The sequence below is a fragment of the Oryza sativa genome, chromosome 11 (assembly GCF_034140825.1).
Source record: "Oryza sativa Japonica Group chromosome 11, ASM3414082v1".
NCBI classification, from domain to species: domain Eukaryota; kingdom Viridiplantae; phylum Streptophyta; class Magnoliopsida; order Poales; family Poaceae; genus Oryza; species Oryza sativa.
In genome coordinates this window covers 26,773,596-26,791,727 of record NC_089045.1, presented here as the reverse complement: position 1 = coordinate 26,791,727, position 18,132 = coordinate 26,773,596, and the positions used below count along the sequence as shown (strand labels likewise).

The following is an 18,132-nucleotide window of genomic DNA, read 5'->3' as shown; positions in this document are numbered from 1 at the left end:
TGTGTATAGACATATACGTACCCATGTAGGAGGTGGAATTACAGAAGGTGTAATTACAGGAGGTGGACTTTTCTTTCTTGCATGAAATTAATATGTAGCAACAAAGTTATCATTCGAACGAACACTATGTTTGTGAGATAATAATTTAAATGCAATGAATAGGTTTAGGATGAATACTTTTTTTTTGCTGGTAGTACTCTCGCATCTGATGAAGCCTAGCTTCCTTTTTCTCAGCACTGAGTGAAGCGTACCGGTGCCTAGCACGCTTCCATGTAAGTTCAATTGGAGTTAGATTAGTAATGTCACCAAGTGTACCTGCAGGAAGATGTATTCAAATCAATTTCAAACTGATGATAGCAAACAGTAAAACAAAAGGGAGCAAAATAATACCTGTTGGAGATATGGTTGCCTCCTTTTTACGCTGTCTATAATCACGGTTCTTTTGAAGCTTAGCCTCTTTTTTCTCGGCAGGAAGTGAAGCGTACATCTCTTTATCACGCTTTCTTCCAAGTTCGATTGCACTTAAATTAGTAATGTCATCAAGTGTTCCTGCATGAACATGTATATTAATCAATCTCAAACCGATGACAGAAGAGATTAAAACAAAAGCGAGCAAAATAGTACCGGTTAGAGATGTTTTTGCCTCCTCCTTACGCTGTCTATAATCACGGTTATTTTGAAGCTTAGCCTCTTTCTCCTCGGCAGAAAGTGAAGCGTACACCTCTCTATCAGGCTTTCTTTTAAGTTCAACTGCACTTAAATTAGTAACATTGGCAAGTGTACCTAAAGAAAATTACATAAAACATTTGCATTAATGTGGCATCCCACCTCTCTTGGGAAAAAAATTGTTTGTGTGTAGCAGTGATGTGAACCTGTGACAATTGTAGAAGATGGGATAGACACATTAGAAGGTGTTTCATTTCGAACTTCAAATGTAGCAATCGTCGGTGACATATTTTCATCACTGTCGATTCCTGAAACATGCTTAAATATGGGAAACAGTTTTAGTCGCTTAGGTGGAAGTCCACCTACACCCATCTCCATCCATTGATCCTCGAGATGCGCGCGTAGGATTCCCCAACCAACTGTATTCCCATGTATTTCTCCGTACTTCCACATTTCTTGCGAGCCGTATAGATGCATTATGTTACATCATGCGGGCCCACAACTGAGTGCGATAGATATCCATTGGGTCCTTTTTAGACTATCTCCAACAGGCTAGGCATAGTGGCACCCAAACTCAAAATGCATGCTTCAGGCCACTGTAGCGGAACAAAAACACAGTCCAACAGATTACCCATACAAAGGACCCATTTTGGGTGCCAGGTAGAGTGCGACCCAAATTTGAGTGTTCTCTCTCATCGACCCAAACGCCTGGCTCGCAAGGCACAACGATTTCACGGGAGGTGGAGAGAGAAACTGTCCGCGTGCCGGTTTTCTTTTGCGTTCTCTATTGGAGAAGGCGAGAAATAGGTTCGTGACCTTTTCCTTCATCGCGACGCATACCGTTCAATGGGTCTCCAGTTAGGGGTAGTATTGTTGGAGATAGTCTTATATGTGATATTGGACTGACCCAATCTTCTCTTCATCCAATATCTGGATCATCCTTTCCCTTTCCTCACACTCACAGCCCTCTCCTCTATCTCTATGGCTAGCTATTCTTCATCGCACAGCGTCACCAACCTTCACCATGGAGTGTTGTTCGAGCAAGTCCAGCTCAAGCCGATCCGCCGGAGCTCAACTGTGCATGCGATTTCTCTGCCACTGCACAAACTTCGCACACTGAAAACCCGAATCGGAGTTTCCTCACATGCGGCAGCAAGGTAAGCCATGGAATGCTCAGAAATTCTTAGGAAGTCCTGATGCGATTCCATTTCTTCGTCTCACTTTGTCCCCACCCGTTTTCTAGAATGGATGTCATCTTTGGATCTAGGAAGACCGTCTCCACCAGTATGCGGACCAAATGGTGAACTATTGCACTTTGGGGATGACCAATGTGTTCGATAAAGCTGGCGGACCTTCAGGTATGATTTGGAAGAGAATAACAAGCAGATTGCGCGCCTACAAGACGACCTAGAGAGTGCCCACCCTTCTATTGAAGAAAACATCTTGAAGCTCAAGGAGGCAGACGGAAAGGGCTGACAACTTGATGTAATGGGGAGAAATGGAATAATATCCCCACGCTTTTTTGTTTATTCATTTCTTGTTGTCATTGCACTCATCGGAGCAAACCATAATAACGGGTACAGATATTAAAAATAAAAACCCAGGAGTGCACATTGTTACGGACACCATAATCGAAAATACAGAAGACAGACTAAATTGCGGAGACATTACAATATGAAATATTGGATACGAACAAAACAAGTAGAAAATAACAATAATCAAGAAGATAGGACACCAGCATGCTCACACAGAACAAATCAACGAATCCACCAGATGAGTAGTCATTAGATAAAAAGTTATCAACACTATGGTGCTGTACTAGGAGTTCAATCAGAAACTAGAGTTCATAACATCCCACAAAACTAATCAGGGGGGACTTAGGGGGCAACAGTTTAGTCCAACTGAAGATAACAAAATACTAACAGTCTATTACAAATACGATGGGTGAAGATTCCCCAGCATAACAAAATACGCACATCTAATAAATGCCTAACTGGGATGCTAATAATCAGAATCACTCCAACTTGCAACCGAGCGGGATGCTTGATTGTTCACAGTCCTCGGATTGTCAGGGCATCTACGAGAATCGTGCCCTGGTTTTCTGCATACTCTATAGAACCTTGTCTGCTTCACAGCGCCGGGAGTGGTACACTTCTGTTTCTTCGGGGCAGAACTAGACACCTGGACCCTTGTAATCCTTCCATCCAAACTGGAATGGTACATGCGGTTGCTAGGGCGTCCTGTGTGACGCCTTGAATCAGGTGGCTTAATATGTTCTACACTAACAACAGTGTTGTTCTCGCTATCATAAATTTCCATCCCAGCAATACAGACCTCTTGGCTTCCAGGATTAACTTGCTCAGCATCTTCAACTGAAGTTGCCTCCAGCATTCCAGTTTTCTTTGATGCATCAACCTTAGCCGCCATCATCTCCATCAACTCCTTCCGCGCAGCACCATGGTGCTTGAGAAGTACCTGGAATGCCTCAGGGTCAGAGTCACCCATCTTCACAATCTCGTTGGCTGTGCTGTTAAGTACATTGTGCCTGAACATTTTTGCTTGATTTGGGCCATCTGTGTCGACAGCTCTTGACAGGTGGACAGGCAATATGTCGCACGCTTTCTTCGTCCACCTCACCATTATGTGCGGATCCGGTATCTTGTGGACACCGCTGTGTATCATTAACTGCATACAGTTGAATAAACAAAATCAAAATGTAAACAGCTTCCACGCTATAAACTATGCAACTTCAAAAAGTAAATTGTTCTCCATGTCACTAAATTACACATAATGCATGGCAGCAAGGGATGTCGAAGTGGTTGTATAGCCCAAAATCGCAATTAAAAGACCCATCGACATAATCATGCTTGACATAGTATGTCCCTCGACACCATGATTCAATCTCATCTGCATTTACATGTGTGATCTTGAACACATTGTTACGTTCTCCAGGACTGACGATGTAAGAAGTTGTAAGCTGCAATTATGTATATTTGCGCAGCTGCCTAACAATCGGGTATCCAAATGCAGGCCTGATATGAACCTTTTCAGAATGAAGAAATAAAAAAGGTTGATCAGCAAGGGAAAATATATACAACATTTGTTTGCATAAGTTTCAGAAAAAAAATGAGAAAAAAAAAGGTTACCTGAGAATTGTCCTTCTGCTGCTGGTCGTCGTCCTCCTCCCTTTGTTGTACCGGCTTCATGTATTGCTCAATAAAGTCGTGTAGTGGGGCATTGCGAGGAACGCGCACTCACTACGTTGTGTGCTAGTCATCCGTGCGCAAAAAACATCCTTGAAATATGGCTTCGCCCACATCTCTCTGCTTTCATACGCACGAGTGAGGAATGGGTTGCTTTCTAGATTATACTTGCTGATCAGTGCTTTCCAGGCCATTTCAAACTCTTCAATGGTCATCATGTCATGTATAATCTTGTGGAATTCATCACGGAAATCCTTGTTGTTCACGTACCCATGCCCTATGCCATTTGCACCACCTGTGAATTCATGTATAATCTTGTGTCTTTCAAGACATGCCATTTGCGCCACCTGTGAACTATGTTGGGATAAACTTCCTAATTACAGCCTCCATGGCAAGGGCTTGATCTGTAATTGTCACAACAAACACAAGAATTAAAAAAGGATGCAGGGAGTGTAAGAGAGATGGAGTTAACTGCCAGCATGCTAGTTCACAAAAAACATATAAATTTGACCTGTAAGTATTGTCATCGGAGGAGGCCCACCCATTAGCTTCACAAACTCAGAAAATGCCCATTCAAAACTCTCTGTATCTTCGGATGTGAGCAGGACTCCAGCGAATAGAACACTCTGAAAGTGGTTGTTCACTCCAACAAACATCGCAAAAGACATGTCGTAGAAATTAGTTTGGTATGTGGTGTCAAACATCACTACGTCACCGAAGTGGCTATACATCCTTCTGCTGCGGCCACTACACCACATCAAAGACTTGATCCTGTTGTCTTCATCGAGTTGCATAGAAAACATGAAGTCAGGGTCAGTCTTTGATATATGCTGGAATAATTCCATTGTCTTCCGGACGTCGTCTTGTAGATTGTCTTGTGCAATCTCAGCACACACAGTCCTCACTGAGTTCTTCGTGAATGGGACAGATTCAGCTGACCCGCGCATGCTTCGCAATATGCAGTTTACCTTTGTTAATTCAACATTATTCTTCCTGAGATGGCGGATTGTGTCCTTCACAGCCGCGTCGATTGATTTGTGTGAGAATAGATGCATGTTCTCACCACAACTTTCGACAAGGCGGTGATTGTGCTCGTTTACAAGTGAAGACCTTTTACGGTGTTTAGGAGGTACTTGGAGGTGGAACAACGTGTACCTGATCAAGAGAGGGGCAAGAACGACTACGTCTTCTCTCTGTCCGTCTGTGCAGGCCACCCGTGACGACAGAAAAAAGAGGAAATTAGGAAGAGAGGTGAAATGCATCATCTGTGCTGGGATGTTTTATAGTACTTGCTCTAAAAGGTTTGTTGTGTACTCCCTCTGCCGAAGAAGAACAACATTTTTTTGACAAATCAAGCTGAGGTATACACATTTAATTGGAATTTAGAAAAATAAAGGAATTTATTAGGACGTCATTGGTATTTCTCCCCACTACTAATTTGTATGAGAATCGTTAGAAATAAATTTTTTAGGTTTTGTAGTTGGTGAAAAAAGCTCTATCATTATCAGGTCCATAAAATTGGTTGAGGTTAGCCATAGGCATAAAGAAACTAAGTGACCAAGTGGACAAATTAAATGAGGGATGTTATGATTGGTTGAGATAAAAGAGTAGGTACTCAATTGCTATATTATAAGATAAATTTTGAATTCTAGTAACTGTTATATTTGGAATGGAGAAATATTGTTTATTTATTATTAATGGTCCTTTTTACGTAAAAAACCACTACGGTCATTATTTAAAAATGTCCATTTTGCAAAAACATATTTATAAATGGACCATCGTTTATTTAACTGAAGGTGAGGCTTGAAAATTAATTCTATAAAACAAGTATATTTCAAACTTACATAAAAACTTTTTTTTAATAACTCCAGCATATATAGGTGAAAATATGATAATTTTCAATTAAATAACTCCACATGTTGAATTAAGAATTTAATGAAATTGACCTAATCTTACTCAAAATCTTTTGAAATTTCTTTGTTGATATATGCATAAGGATGGGTTAAAAGGACGCGCCAAATGGCGCGTCGATTTTCCAGTGCATTCCTAATGGCTGCCTCAATTGCCCCAGCAAAATTGGGGTTGTTAACAAGCAAATCTGTACCTGCCCAGTGCCTTTTTCGCCTACAAAGCAATGTATTTTGTTTCGATTACAGAAATGTGATCTGCATTGCACTTTGGCAGGAGGTGAGATTTTAAAAAAAAAAGAAAAAAAACTGGACAAATAGAAAACGAAATGAGGGCGCGGAGAAAAGTATGCCGCTAGGCGGTGGAAAACGATATGACCAAAACAATATGCCGCTACAGGGGTGTTGTGTAGAAAAAAAAATGTCAGATCTAGACAAATGAACAGCAGCCATTGGGGGAAAAAGTACCTTTTAGAACCACCGGAGCAAGACGAGTACCCATTGTCGTCGGTCTCCAGTTGCACGGTGCTGTTCTCTTCAACAAAATCTTCAGGCGGGGATAAATCACCATCATCCATGGATTCCCTTTTCAATTATACTAGCGGATGAAGTCATGCGTTCGCGTGACCATGACTATCATATCATGAATTTTGTGTAAGAAAAATCATTAGTGATAGCTGTGTTTCGCTATAAAAATCGAGTTCACCTTTCTCACCATAACATATGTTCCACTCGTCATGACATTTTTTACCGAACATGTCACTTGACACTGCTTAGTCCTCAATTTGCTTTTTACTCCTATAAGAGGAAAATAAAAGAGAAATAGTTTGATTATAAAAAGGATTTAGCAAAGAAAACTCCCAAACAAATTGTGGTGCTAGTTCACATATTGTGTTCCAAATAAATGTCCAAAAGAAGGATTCTCTCCTAACAAAGCCTGTCAACGATTGTAGCCTTCATAGGTGCTTGTCTTCAGAAAATGATCCTATTACTGGGAGCCCTTGTATTGTCAAAGGTGATGTACCTCAAATTGTCAGTTGATGGCTTGCTTCTGTACCAGTAGGAGCATTGGCTTGCCATCTTCCGTTCTTCATTGAGACCACTTTATCTCATTAAACAACATAACTATGTTGTTGCTTCTGTTGATGAGTTGATTTCAGCAGCTGGGAAACCAACAAAAACACGGGTAATTTTTCACTGTATGAGTAAATTTTATGTCAGATGTAAAATGAAGTAAAGTTAACCATGTCTGCAGCCTAGCTATTGTAATTTTTCACTGATGAAGTAATTTTTCACTTTGGAAATCTATTGTACATTAAGAGAATGAAGTGAAGTTACCACTTGCCACCTCGAAAGTTCCATAACCATTGCCCGTGGCCATTTTTATTTTGCTGCTCCTCACCACGACCTTTTCTTGATCATGGCCGGTGAGTCCTTGTATTCCTGGCTTAGACAATTGGTAGTAATACCGCATTTCATATTATCTATGGTAACTTGTTACCCCACATGAGGACATATCACACATAGGAGAGCCTATGTAGAGCACATAAGTACTTTACAGCAAACATTACCTACAGTACATAATATATCTAGGCTGGCCTGAACCTAGTAAAATAAACTTTGAATGGATTCAGGAATAACACAACCCCTATTGTTTTAGTCAAATAAATGATTAACTTTTTTCTGAAGTTCACTGATGAAGCTCAATGCAAGCACCAAGAAATATTTTCCTTTCACCTTGTAACGCTCCGCTTTCCGTGAGACGTTAAAAACTAATTCGGCAAAATCCTAATTGCGAAAATTTTGTTCTTTGAGTGTGAGTCTAAGTCGTGCCATGGATCTCAATTCAATCTCCATCGTTGTTCCCTCTCATCGCCATCAAAATAACCAACCTCAAGAATTCCAATTCCGATTCAAGTCTCCAAATCAAATTCCAAAATTCAAGTCCTCTCTTTGAATTCTCGCCAAATTTTCGCCCGACCCCCAAAATATCGAAATTTTCCCTCTTTTGATCTCTTCCTAGACCCTTCCTCTCATCCAGATACCAATCCAGAAGTCCAAGTCAAATTCCATGTTCAAATCTTCTCCAAATCAATTACTTGGAAGAAGTCTATTTTGCCTCCCTCTATTTTGGATGGACCAATTTCCTCCTTTGGCCCATCTCTCTCGGCCCATTCTCTCTCTCAGCCTTCCCCTACCTCGCTCCGCACGTGCGCCGCACGCGCGTGCGCGTGAGCCATCGTCGAGCCGAGCTCTCTCCCTCTTCTCACCCCGGCGCCAAAACTCCCGCCGCCGCCGTTTGAACCCGCGCGCGCGCTCCTGCGCGGTGGCCGACCGCCCTGGCGCCAGCTGCATCGCGCGCTGCCGCTCTGCCGCTGCACGCCGCTAGCATCCAAAACCGGGAGGCAGAGACCTCCGTGGTCACCACCGGCGTCACCCCCTGTCCGCTGCTCCAAGCCGCGTCCTTCCAAACAATGGAGGCAGAGCTCCTCTCCCTCCCTGCCCCCACTCTCTCTCCCTTTGTCCCTCATCCCGTTTTGGGCAAGGAGCAGAGTCCCCTTTTCCTCTCCCTTTTTTCCTTTTCCCGGCCTCAACCGCTGTCTCCTGCCGCCCGTGGCCACCAGCCGCGCCCTAGCACCAGAGCCAGCTGCCGCCTCGACCGCCCTATGTCGGTTCCCCCTCCCAAACCGCCTTTTCTCCGCCTATAAAAGCCAAGCCACTCCCCCCCTCTCTCTGCTCTTGCCCCTCCACCGCCGTCGCGCCATTGCCGCGTTGCCGCCGAACCATCTCTGCCGCTCGTCGCTTTCGCCTCCTCGCCATCGCGCGTGCCTAGAAGCCGGCGCACGAGGAGCCGAAGAGGACTCCGGCCACCCCTCTTCTTCCCCTTCCCCGGCCCAAGGCCGGAGAACTCGCCCCGCGCCGTCGACCGCCCATCACTGCCCGCCCGGCTCGGTAGTGCCTCCTCCCGTTCCCCTTCCTCGCTCTCCCTCGCCCCCTCTAGTCTGCGTGATAGCTCGGTGGCACTCCCGAACGCGCGTAGACGCCGCCCTAGACCCACCGTCGCCCGGCATGGCCTCGCCGCCGTTGCCGCCTGCTCCCGGAGGCCGCCGCTCGTTGCCGGCCCTCCTCGGTGCTCTTCCGCCCCATCCGACGCCGGAAACGGACTCCTTGAACCCCGGAGATGCTTCCACCGCCTCGAATTGAATCCTCGTCGCCCCTCCGCCGTTTGCCCCTTTTCTCGCCGCCGGCGAGCGCCGCCGCGATTCGTCGTCGCCGGTCTCCCTTCAGTGAATCCGAGCTGGTGGCGCACTCTATCTCCTCTGTCTCATCGTTCCGGTGTGCTCCCTCCCTCTCGAATCGTCGCGACAAGCTCCGGTGAACTCGGCCGCCGTCCGCCGTCCATTCGACCGCGCCCCCTTTCTTCCTCCTCTCGCCGGCCCGCATGGCCGCCGCGTAGGCGCCACGTCGGTGCCAACTTGGCTAGACCGAGTCAAACTGGCCAGCCTCGCTTCCCCCTACGTGCACGCGCGGACCACGGTGCGCCATGCGGCTGCACGTGGGCCCATCGCGCCTCGCTCCACCCGGCGCACGCGCCCAAACCGCGTCCACCAAACCCTATCGCCGCCCCTCCCGTGAGCCCTTCCCTCAGTGAACCCAGTCACCGACAAGCGGGCCCCACCAGGGACCCCGCGAGGTGCACCCGGTCCATCGGTAGGCCTCCCCCTCCCGCGCGCCCCTAATGGGCCGACCACCCGCGCTGCGCATGACCCCTTGGGCCGCGCCTAAAGCCACCCGAGTAAGTCTAAATGACATCCCTCCTTCCTTTTCTTTTCCAAAGGATTTGATAAATCCTTTTCCTTTAGACAGAAAATCCAAATAATCTTAGGAAATCCATATCTCCTCAACCGCTCGTCCGATTGACCCCGTTCCACTTCCAGTAATTCCGTAAAGTTGAGATCTATTTAATGGCACTATTATTTAGTCTAAATAGGGTCTTTTTCTTGGTCTTTTATCTAGGTTTTCGATTGTTTGCGTATAGTTGCGGTTACCGGATTTTCGTCGATCGCGGGTTTTCTCGAAGATTCGTGAAGCTTCGTGAAGACCCTGAGCAAGGCAAGTCACCCTTTGATCAATTGCTCCTATAATTGGAAAATCATTATTATATTGTTTGCAACATGCATTATTAGAATCACACACTTAATTTGTTTGGCGTCGGTTTGCGTGCCAAACCGACGGACCTACCCAGTAGTCACACTAATTCCTGTAGGTTGTACTACCCTGATTCCTTGTCGCTCTACCCTTGTGGTACTTCGGTATCCGTGCTCTCTGAGCGCGCATACCAAATATCCCACATACGCCGTTGATTGTCGAAAACTTGGGAAATGGGTTTGTGAAGCCTTTAAAACCCGACATGTGGTGTCGGTGTGTTTGAAAATAAAATAAATTGTGAAAACTCGCGATGCGGGAGCCGTGCCTACGTGGCGCTGTCCCGTATTCGCATATAAGGACCAATTCCTGTGGGAAACTCATCGAGCATAATCAAAGTGCAACCACAAGGTGGAATGGGACACCCTGGCTAAGTAACTAGTCGGTTCAGGGAGACCTCACATGCCAATAGTTGGGAACGCCGGGGCGGGGTCGGTTGGAGCCAAACCGGGTTCCTGGTAAGCAAGGAAGAGAAGCTTGCAGAATTACCGATCGAGGTGATTGGAGTTTGATTTGTGAATGCCTAAAATGGCCTAAATTTATGTGAGGACTTGATCCTTCTATGTGGCATGAGGTATCCCTCGGTCGGCTTGGGAAAGGCTTTGTTGCGAACCTCTGACACCGGCCAGTGTCTGGAGTAAGTTCGTGTCTTGTGGATAAAGTGTACCCCTCTTCAGAAGTTAACTAACTGTTCGAACAGCCGTGCCCACGGTCATGGGTGGATGTGAGGTGGTTCCCGTTGCGTAGATTTGTTTGCCTGTGCTTTGTGAAAAGTTGTTGTGGTTTGGGAATCGTAACCAGAATCAGCCTATGTGGCAGATGGATGACCTGAGTGGTCAGAAACGAATCTGTGTGATTCGGAATGTCTATGGGCATCATAGACTAGGCTTCCCGAGTGGAAGCGGATTGTTGCTGCTGGGCAGCTGGACTCTGGGAGTCCGAGAAAATGAAAAAGGCTCTGGGAGCCGCCTAATCAAGTGAAATGGCTTTGGGAGCCGATAAGTAATGATATGACCCGGGGGGTCGGTACATTACCATTTGAGTTGTTGAAAAGCATCTCTTAAGTCGAATCGAGACGCAAGTCTCCTTTCGACCCAAAGTTAAAAAGAAATAAATCACCTAGTGATTTCAAAAATGATTTCAAACAAAGGATTTGCAAAACAACCTTGCCTCTCTTCCAAGCTTGCATTAAACACCTAAGTTCCCGTGACTTGCTGAGTACGAAAGTACTCACCCTTGCTCTATATAAATATATATAGTTCCTCCGCCTTGAAGTGAAGATTAGGGTTTCGTCCTGGTTCCCAGCCGTCGCCTGTGGTGTTGGGTGTTAGTTCGTTGGTTCCGCTGCTGCTGCTGTTGTTGGTGTTTCCTCGTCCGTGTCGTCAGTTGCATTCTCGGGTTGTTCTGAGCTGCAACCTAAGTTAAGGTAAATAAGTCCTCTATTTATTTTAAGGATTTGCAATGATTCATATTTGTCACCGTGGGTACCAGCACTATGTCCTGGGACTGGTACCGAGATCGCGGTTTCGTAGGAAGCGGTTCGTGCCCTTTTTCCTACGACACGCTCCTATCAGGTGCCGTTGTACGGCGGTGCCGGATTGGGGTGTGACACACCTTAACTTAAATAATTATTCTCATGTTCGACCAATATGCTTGCTGACAGTAAGCAAACAGGCAACACATAGATAGTTTGTTACTCAACTCTTTGTTTGAGCTGAACCTTGACATCGCTGGAAAAATTTGATTTCACATTACTCGATCAATTCAGAAAAAAATCAGCTTTTGTTGCAAATCAATCATAACTTTTTTTTCGTTAAGCTAGTGCTACTCTGGACAGTTGGAATGGAAGGCGAAGGGTAGATTTGTACCTGTAATTGGGAAAAGGAAACTTACACCCTCAGACTGGTTGTTAGTAGTCACTTTGTCTACATTGCTGCAAAATAAAATCAAAATTTACAAATAACTTTGTCTACATTGCTGCTAATCTGCAACCATTCTAACTATTCATTTGAGGATTCTTCTAGTTATCATTTTGTTTTTTCAACATTGTTTCATTCACTATTGAAGTTAACTATTGTTAGAGAAAACATGAAAATATGAACAAAGGGAACACTATGCAAAAATGCAAAGGTGGCTGCTGGGGTAGTACTTTGTACCTCAAAGCTCATTTTAGCCCATCTATTGACATCACATTTACTGGTTGTAATGATTTATTGGATTGGACCATTCTTGGGGAGGATTGAGTTTGACCATGGAAATGTCGTTTGAAAGATGTTTGGAGGCAAATTCCAGGTTTATGTAGATGACGTGGCGTAACAATTTTACGTGAAGGGTTTCACCTTTCACTTATTTAGATGTTTTTAGCACTCGTCAGTTATAGAAACAGATAAACCAAAAAGTTCTTAGGATTCAATTCCTTACATCATGGCGCTGTGCCCGCTGCTATGCATCAAATCTATCTCTGCCGCAACATTACACGAACTGCAGTGGTCGCCGGAAAAGAGAAAAACAAACTAAGATGGATAAATCAGATTATAAATGCAAACCTCCCTAAATACTTACGGCACTTCATTGTAGTAATGCATTCTGGGATGCGTGTGGTTCCCTTGCCTATGCCCATGGAGATCTGCTCCGCCCTAGCAAGCTCTATCTCACTACACATTTGAAATGGGAAAAAAAAAGAACACCGTTAGAACTTTTCCATGGACAAAAACACGCCCAGGTTAAGAGCGCGGGGGATATTAAGATATATCTGCCCGGGTCGGCTGGCTAGTGCATGCTAGCCATCAGTTGGAGAAATGAACGAGTTGGGTGGAGATCTCCCAGGCGGCCGGAGGAAGGAGAACAAGAGATGAGAGACTGAAGAACACAAAGATGAACGGGGGGAGTAGTAGTATCTTTTTTGCTTTACCCACATCTGGTGGATGCGAACTACTCGTGGCTTGTAAAAAAAATGCTGGTAGTACAGTATACCGATGTGACCGGTATACGTATGTCTCTAAATACAATGACTTTGGGCGGAATACGGGGCAGGGCTGGCACGAATCTCGGAGAGAGGATCGACGACGAACAGCGTGGGTGGACATCCTCCTAAGCGATCAGAATCCATCCTCCTTAAATATTGATGTCAAATTCATGACAGCAAGCAAAAAAAAAATAATGAGAGCATTGTGGTACCTGTTAGAGATACTTCCTCCATCTACTTTTGATAGTCATATTTCCAAATCTGAAAAATTTATTTTTGATAGTCATATTTCAATCCAACAACTTATCATCTTAATGACTTTCTCAGATTTAATGCGTGACTCTCCATTCTTCCACACATGATTGGCTACATGGGCATTGAGAAATGTAAATATTAATGAATTGCTTGTTTACGAGGAATGACTACTAGCATGTTTAAATGGATGATAAGTAAAATTACTTATCTTTGGTCTGTGTGCCAAAAGTAGATGGAGGGAGTATAAAGTTATCCTTCTTGCTCTGCTTGTATTCACGGTTTTTTTTTAAGATTGGCCTCTTTTTCATCAGTGCATAGTGAAGCGTATCTCTCCCTGACACGATTTGTTGTGACTGCAAGTACATTTAAATCAGTGACATAGTAGGAGAACCTGAATCCAGAAGACATTATTATCACACTGGAGCATGGTACCGAAGCTAAAAGTATGACACCTTCTATATTAGAAAGAAATATTGGAAAGAAGAGGAGACAATAAACCTGTTGATTTTGACGAATGTGATATCGAGATTCCTGTCTTGTCTATTGCATTAGATGGGTACTTTTATTGCAGTACTCAGAGGCAGTGATGGAGGGTTGGTACTACTGGTAATGATCACCGTGGGTCCAATAAAAATAGCAAAGTTACATACTCCACCGAAGCTGATAATATATGTCTAGCAACTCAAAATATTAAACGCAAGCAGCAGTGAGCTTGCCGATTAAGATTAAGATCAAAACTTGCTGAACAAACGTGAGCTGCGTGATTAATATTAAGATTATTATTCTAGTGTTATCGACTCAATTAATCGACAGGCTCCCATGAGTTAGTGGCCAACACATTCCAGGATCCTAGCTCTGCATGGCTGCCTGCAGAAGCACACACGAAACAACCTAAAACAACTCTGAAACTAAAACTCTAAACTCTGAAAAATGGCTGGAAAAGCGATAGATGTTAAGAAGAAAAGATTCCTGCAAAATGGCGAGATCTCTTTACTCTTATTGGCTAGCTAGATGCATGCGTATAAGTTATGGCAATATTTTATATATTGTCAATCAAACATAAACAGTGTAAGTTCACTGAGACAAGAAAATAAACATCCCCATAAACCCTGTGACAAGAGGCATGGAGAGACCACTCAAAACTTAACTGGTTAATTTTTGTTTTTACATTTCAATTCAGATCAGTTACACAACTTTTTTCAAGACTTGTACAGTGTACCTCTCATTTGGAGATTGCGCATGAAATTGCAACGACATCAATTGTCTACTGCTTCTTCAGGCTCCATTTCTCGGAGAGACCACTCAAAGCTCAACATGATGTTTTTGGCTATCTGGCGTTTAAAGATTAATAGTATGATTATGTGGACCATGTTAACAAATTAAGTTAGAGTGAATGGATGCAAATTAACAGACAAATTAACAGAGAGAGAATCGCACCTGAGAGGAGAGGTCGGTGCTGGTGATGATGGCGGCGGCGGCGGTGACGCCGTTAGTCAGCATGGGAGAAGGTGCAAGCGACCTGAGACCATGACGGCTGTGCGCGACGAAGGAGACACGGCGACGACGACTGAACGGTGGCGGTGCGGAGAAGATCCTAAGGCAGCGGTGAGGGGAGGCAGGCGATGCGAGGGAGAGGAGAGAGGGGAGTGCGGCGAAGGGAGGCGGGCGACGCGAGGGAGAGGGGGGAGGGTACTGCAGCAGGTGAGACGGGCGGCACAGTGACGTGGCTGGCGAGGCCGGCGGCGGACATACGGCGCAGGGAGGGCGGGAGGGGGGCGGGCGGCAGAGGTACGGCGCGGGGAAGGCCCAGGGTGAGGCGGGCGGCGTGGCGTCTTGCCGGGTGAGGCGGGCGGTCGCGCAGGTATGGCACGGCGGGCAGCGGGTGAAGCGGGCGGCGCGGTGGCGTGGCTGGTGAGGGGAGCGGTGGAGGTATGGCGCGGGTGAGGCGGGCGGCGCGGCGGCGTGCCGGGTGAGGCGGGCGGCGGAGGTTAACCTCTTTATGCGATATTTTTTTTGTTTTTTGGTGTGCTGTTTTCTTTTTTCGGTGCGAGACGCGATGCGTGCTGGTTCGGCAGGTGGGTCCCACGCGATCGGTGGATCCGAAGGATTGCAGGATTGAAGACGAAAACTGGTGTTTTTTATATTAGTATAGATTAGTTTTGTTCCAAGCCAAATATTTTTGTTTTTACCATCAATTTCTAGAAATCTGAATTATTTTGATAAATCCACAGGCCACATTATTAATTAATTTTACTTGCACTGTTTTTAACTATTTTTTTTGGTAGTAGATAGTGAGCTGTCGACAATTTTTGAGGTCAAGAACTTTCAAGATTTTTAACCACATGATTTATCATCACGGTTATAGGGAAACAATCCGCACAAGTATAAACCATGAATCTTAGTGTCCAAGCTGATTAAACGGCAAGAAATTGGCCAACATATAGAAGGGAAAAAATAACTTTCAAATTCAAAAGTAATATCATATGCTCCTGAAAAAAATTGCAAATCTTAATTTTATACAATATAACTACCATGTGTCACGCCCCGAACTAGTACCGACCGGAACTAGCCCGTGACGCTCCAATTTAACCTGTTAATCGATACCAGTCCCAGGACACAATGCTGGTATCACAGGAAGACAGATTATCACAGCAACAGAGGTCTCTTTATTATAGAGTAGATGTACAGTCATGTTGGGCTGCGGACAGATCCCGAGCTCACAACTGCATTACAAAAGGGAAACGGAAGCCGGGACTTAGACCAAACAACACAGGCGCGACTTGGGAACTAGGCCGAAACCCTAAAACTCATCGTAGCCGGCTTGCTCCTGGAAGAACTCCTCATCAGTAGGATCTGCTTCGTCTTCTTCCACTACAAGAAACTTGTTAATCCATGACGGATTCTTGGTGACGGATTCATAAACCGTCACTGACAGAGGCAATCCGTGACGATAATTTGTTTTCCGTCATGGACGTGCACTAGTGGATATTCTTGGCCCGTTAACTCGTGACGGTTTTATCCAGATCGTCACAGTGTGTGATTTTAAAATCGTCACAGTGTGACGATAATCAAAAGGCATTTCAAAACTTGTTTTGCTTGAAAAGGATTTGAATTTGAGGTTCAAATGAATTTAAAAAAATGAAAAGCTACACTCTCTCTTGGACCATTTCTGGCTCACTCTCTCCTCTTGGGCTCGGGCCAGCCTCCCTCTCGCGCTCTGCCCCTTCAGCTGGGCCAGCGGCCCATTTTCCACATGGGCAGCCAAGACAGGCTAGCCGCAGGCCACCCTGCGCCTTGTAAAAAAACAAGAAACAAAAAGATGTAGCCCTCTAGGGGACTCGAACCTACGACAACACGCACAGTATTCATGAGGAAACCCCACTGAGCCACTGAAGCGTTTTGCCAAACGACGTGCACTGTATTTTATATATCAAACTGTAGCAGGTAATGGACCTGCCACCTGCTCGTGGTGTTCATCATAAAATTCACGAGAATAGCTGCAGATTTTTACTTTTAATGCGTGTATAAAAATTTAAATTAGTTTATCTCCCTCATACTAACTTCAACTTTAATTATTCTTTTTTATAAAATTTTCTAAACTCATGATCTATCCATTTATTGTGCTATTACAACTATTATTTTTGTCATACTTTCATGTGACTTTGTTTTATCAATTGAAGATTTAAATTTCAAAAAGTGGCAACTTCAAACAACATTTTGAAGCAGTAAATGATTGCAAAACAAGTCAAACCCAAAAGACAAATTTTTTTTGAAATAAATTATTTTGTTACTAATTTGTTACTTGTATATGTTGCATATGGTAAAACTGAAAATATTTGCATATATATAGTGTGCGAACAAAAAATATTTGGAGCTTGTAGGAATTTAACCTAACACCTATAGTTATCCAGCAACATTCATAGCTACTTCTTTTAGTTGATTATGTATGCACTCACTTATACTTTTCACTACAAGAAATATATTAAAAGTTAAAGCAATTTAATCAAGTGAATTAATGAGGAAACTAAATTTTTCCTTTAAAAATCATGGCCGGAAATATTTTTGTAAAATTCTAAGTGGTCTAAATTATTCTCTAAAATTTTCCGTGAATTTTCGGAGCTCAATAACTAGTTTTAATACCACAAAGTTCATTTAACCTATTAAAATAAATGGAAAATAAATTAAAATATCTCTCTGTCCTTGGGCCTTTTTTGGCCCAAGTGTTATTCTCTCCCTCCCTCAGCCCGCAGCCTTTCTCTCCCTCCTGGGCCGGCTTCCCATTCCCCTCCTTCTTCTTCGGGCTGCCAGCCTAGCCCATTTGCTCCCCCCTGGCCGAGAAGTCCATTTTGCCTCCCTCTTCTCAATTACTTGCAAAATATAAAAAATCCGAGTCAAATTTTATCATACTAAATAAACTTATGTGAAAAAGTTATCAAAAACAAAGTTGTATAACTTAATTAGATCTATCAATTTTATTTTGGTTATTTCTCCATCTGACTTTGATTGACCTATATAAAATTTGAATTTTAAATATAAGAAAAATCAAATAATTTTTCTGGTAGTAAATAATTTGAAATGAAAAAAAAAATGTCAACAACAAAGTTGTATGACTTATCAAGATCTACAACTTTTGTTTTGGTCATTTTGCTATATGACTTCATTTCAATAATTTGAATTTGAATTTCAAATTATGACAACTTCAAACAGCAGTTTCAAATACTAAATGATTTCAACTGAAAAAGTCATCAATAACAAAGTTGTATAAATCATCAATATCTATAACTTTTATTTTGGTCATTTCTTCATCCGACAAAGTAATAGTAACATTATTTATAAAATTTACATATCTCTCTCATAGTTTATAAACTGTATAAGAGATATGTACATTTTGTGAATAATGTTACAATTCGCTTTAACGGATGAAGAAATG

The 18,132-nt window shown here is 43.7% G+C and overlaps 1 protein-coding gene across 8 annotated transcripts; it reads right to left on the bottom strand.

Moving 5' to 3' along the window:
* Window positions 1–2,423: 2,423 nt before the first annotated feature.
* LOC9269173 (uncharacterized) lies at window positions 2,424–15,228 on the bottom strand. 8 transcript variants are annotated; one of them, XM_066305539.1, is made up of 13 exons: window positions 14,640–15,228; window positions 14,422–14,533; window positions 13,701–14,069; window positions 13,160–13,555; window positions 12,545–12,636; window positions 12,404–12,463; window positions 11,851–11,915; window positions 7,115–7,219; window positions 6,801–6,939; window positions 6,492–6,574; window positions 6,245–6,409; window positions 5,025–5,070; window positions 2,424–3,351 (listed from the first exon to the last, which is right to left on the bottom strand). In XM_066305539.1, exons 11-13 carry the CDS (start codon window positions 6,352–6,354, stop codon window positions 2,668–2,670), a joined length of 840 nt encoding a protein of 279 aa, XP_066161636.1. In that variant the 5' UTR covers window positions 6,355–6,409; window positions 6,492–6,574; window positions 6,801–6,939; window positions 7,115–7,219; window positions 11,851–11,915; window positions 12,404–12,463; window positions 12,545–12,636; window positions 13,160–13,555; window positions 13,701–14,069; window positions 14,422–14,533; window positions 14,640–15,228; the 3' UTR covers window positions 2,424–2,667. The 8 variants fall into 8 exon arrangements, 7 of the variants coding, with proteins under 7 accessions (XP_066161636.1, XP_066161638.1, XP_066161640.1 ...); XM_066305541.1 differs by lacking the exon at window positions 11,851–11,915 and having other exon boundaries at window positions 7,115–11,850; XM_066305543.1 differs by lacking the exon at window positions 11,851–11,915 and having other exon boundaries at window positions 7,115–11,398.
* Window positions 15,229–18,132: the final 2,904 nt, after the last annotated feature.

Excerpts from the sequence above, each read along its gene's own strand:
- LOC9269173 (XM_066305539.1), bottom strand. The coding sequence starts at position 6,354 with ATGGATGATGGTGATTTATCCCCGCCTGAAGATTTTGTTGAAGAGAAC. Across the intron at positions 5,071-6,244 it reads TGCTCCGGTGGTTCTAAAAG|ACGGACAGAGAGAAGACGTA; the intron begins GTACTTTTTCCC and ends TGGCCTGCACAG. Across the intron at positions 3,352-5,024 it reads CTTGCCCCTCTCTTGATCAG|TTAATGATACACAGCGGTGT; the intron begins GTACACGTTGTT and ends AACTGTATGCAG.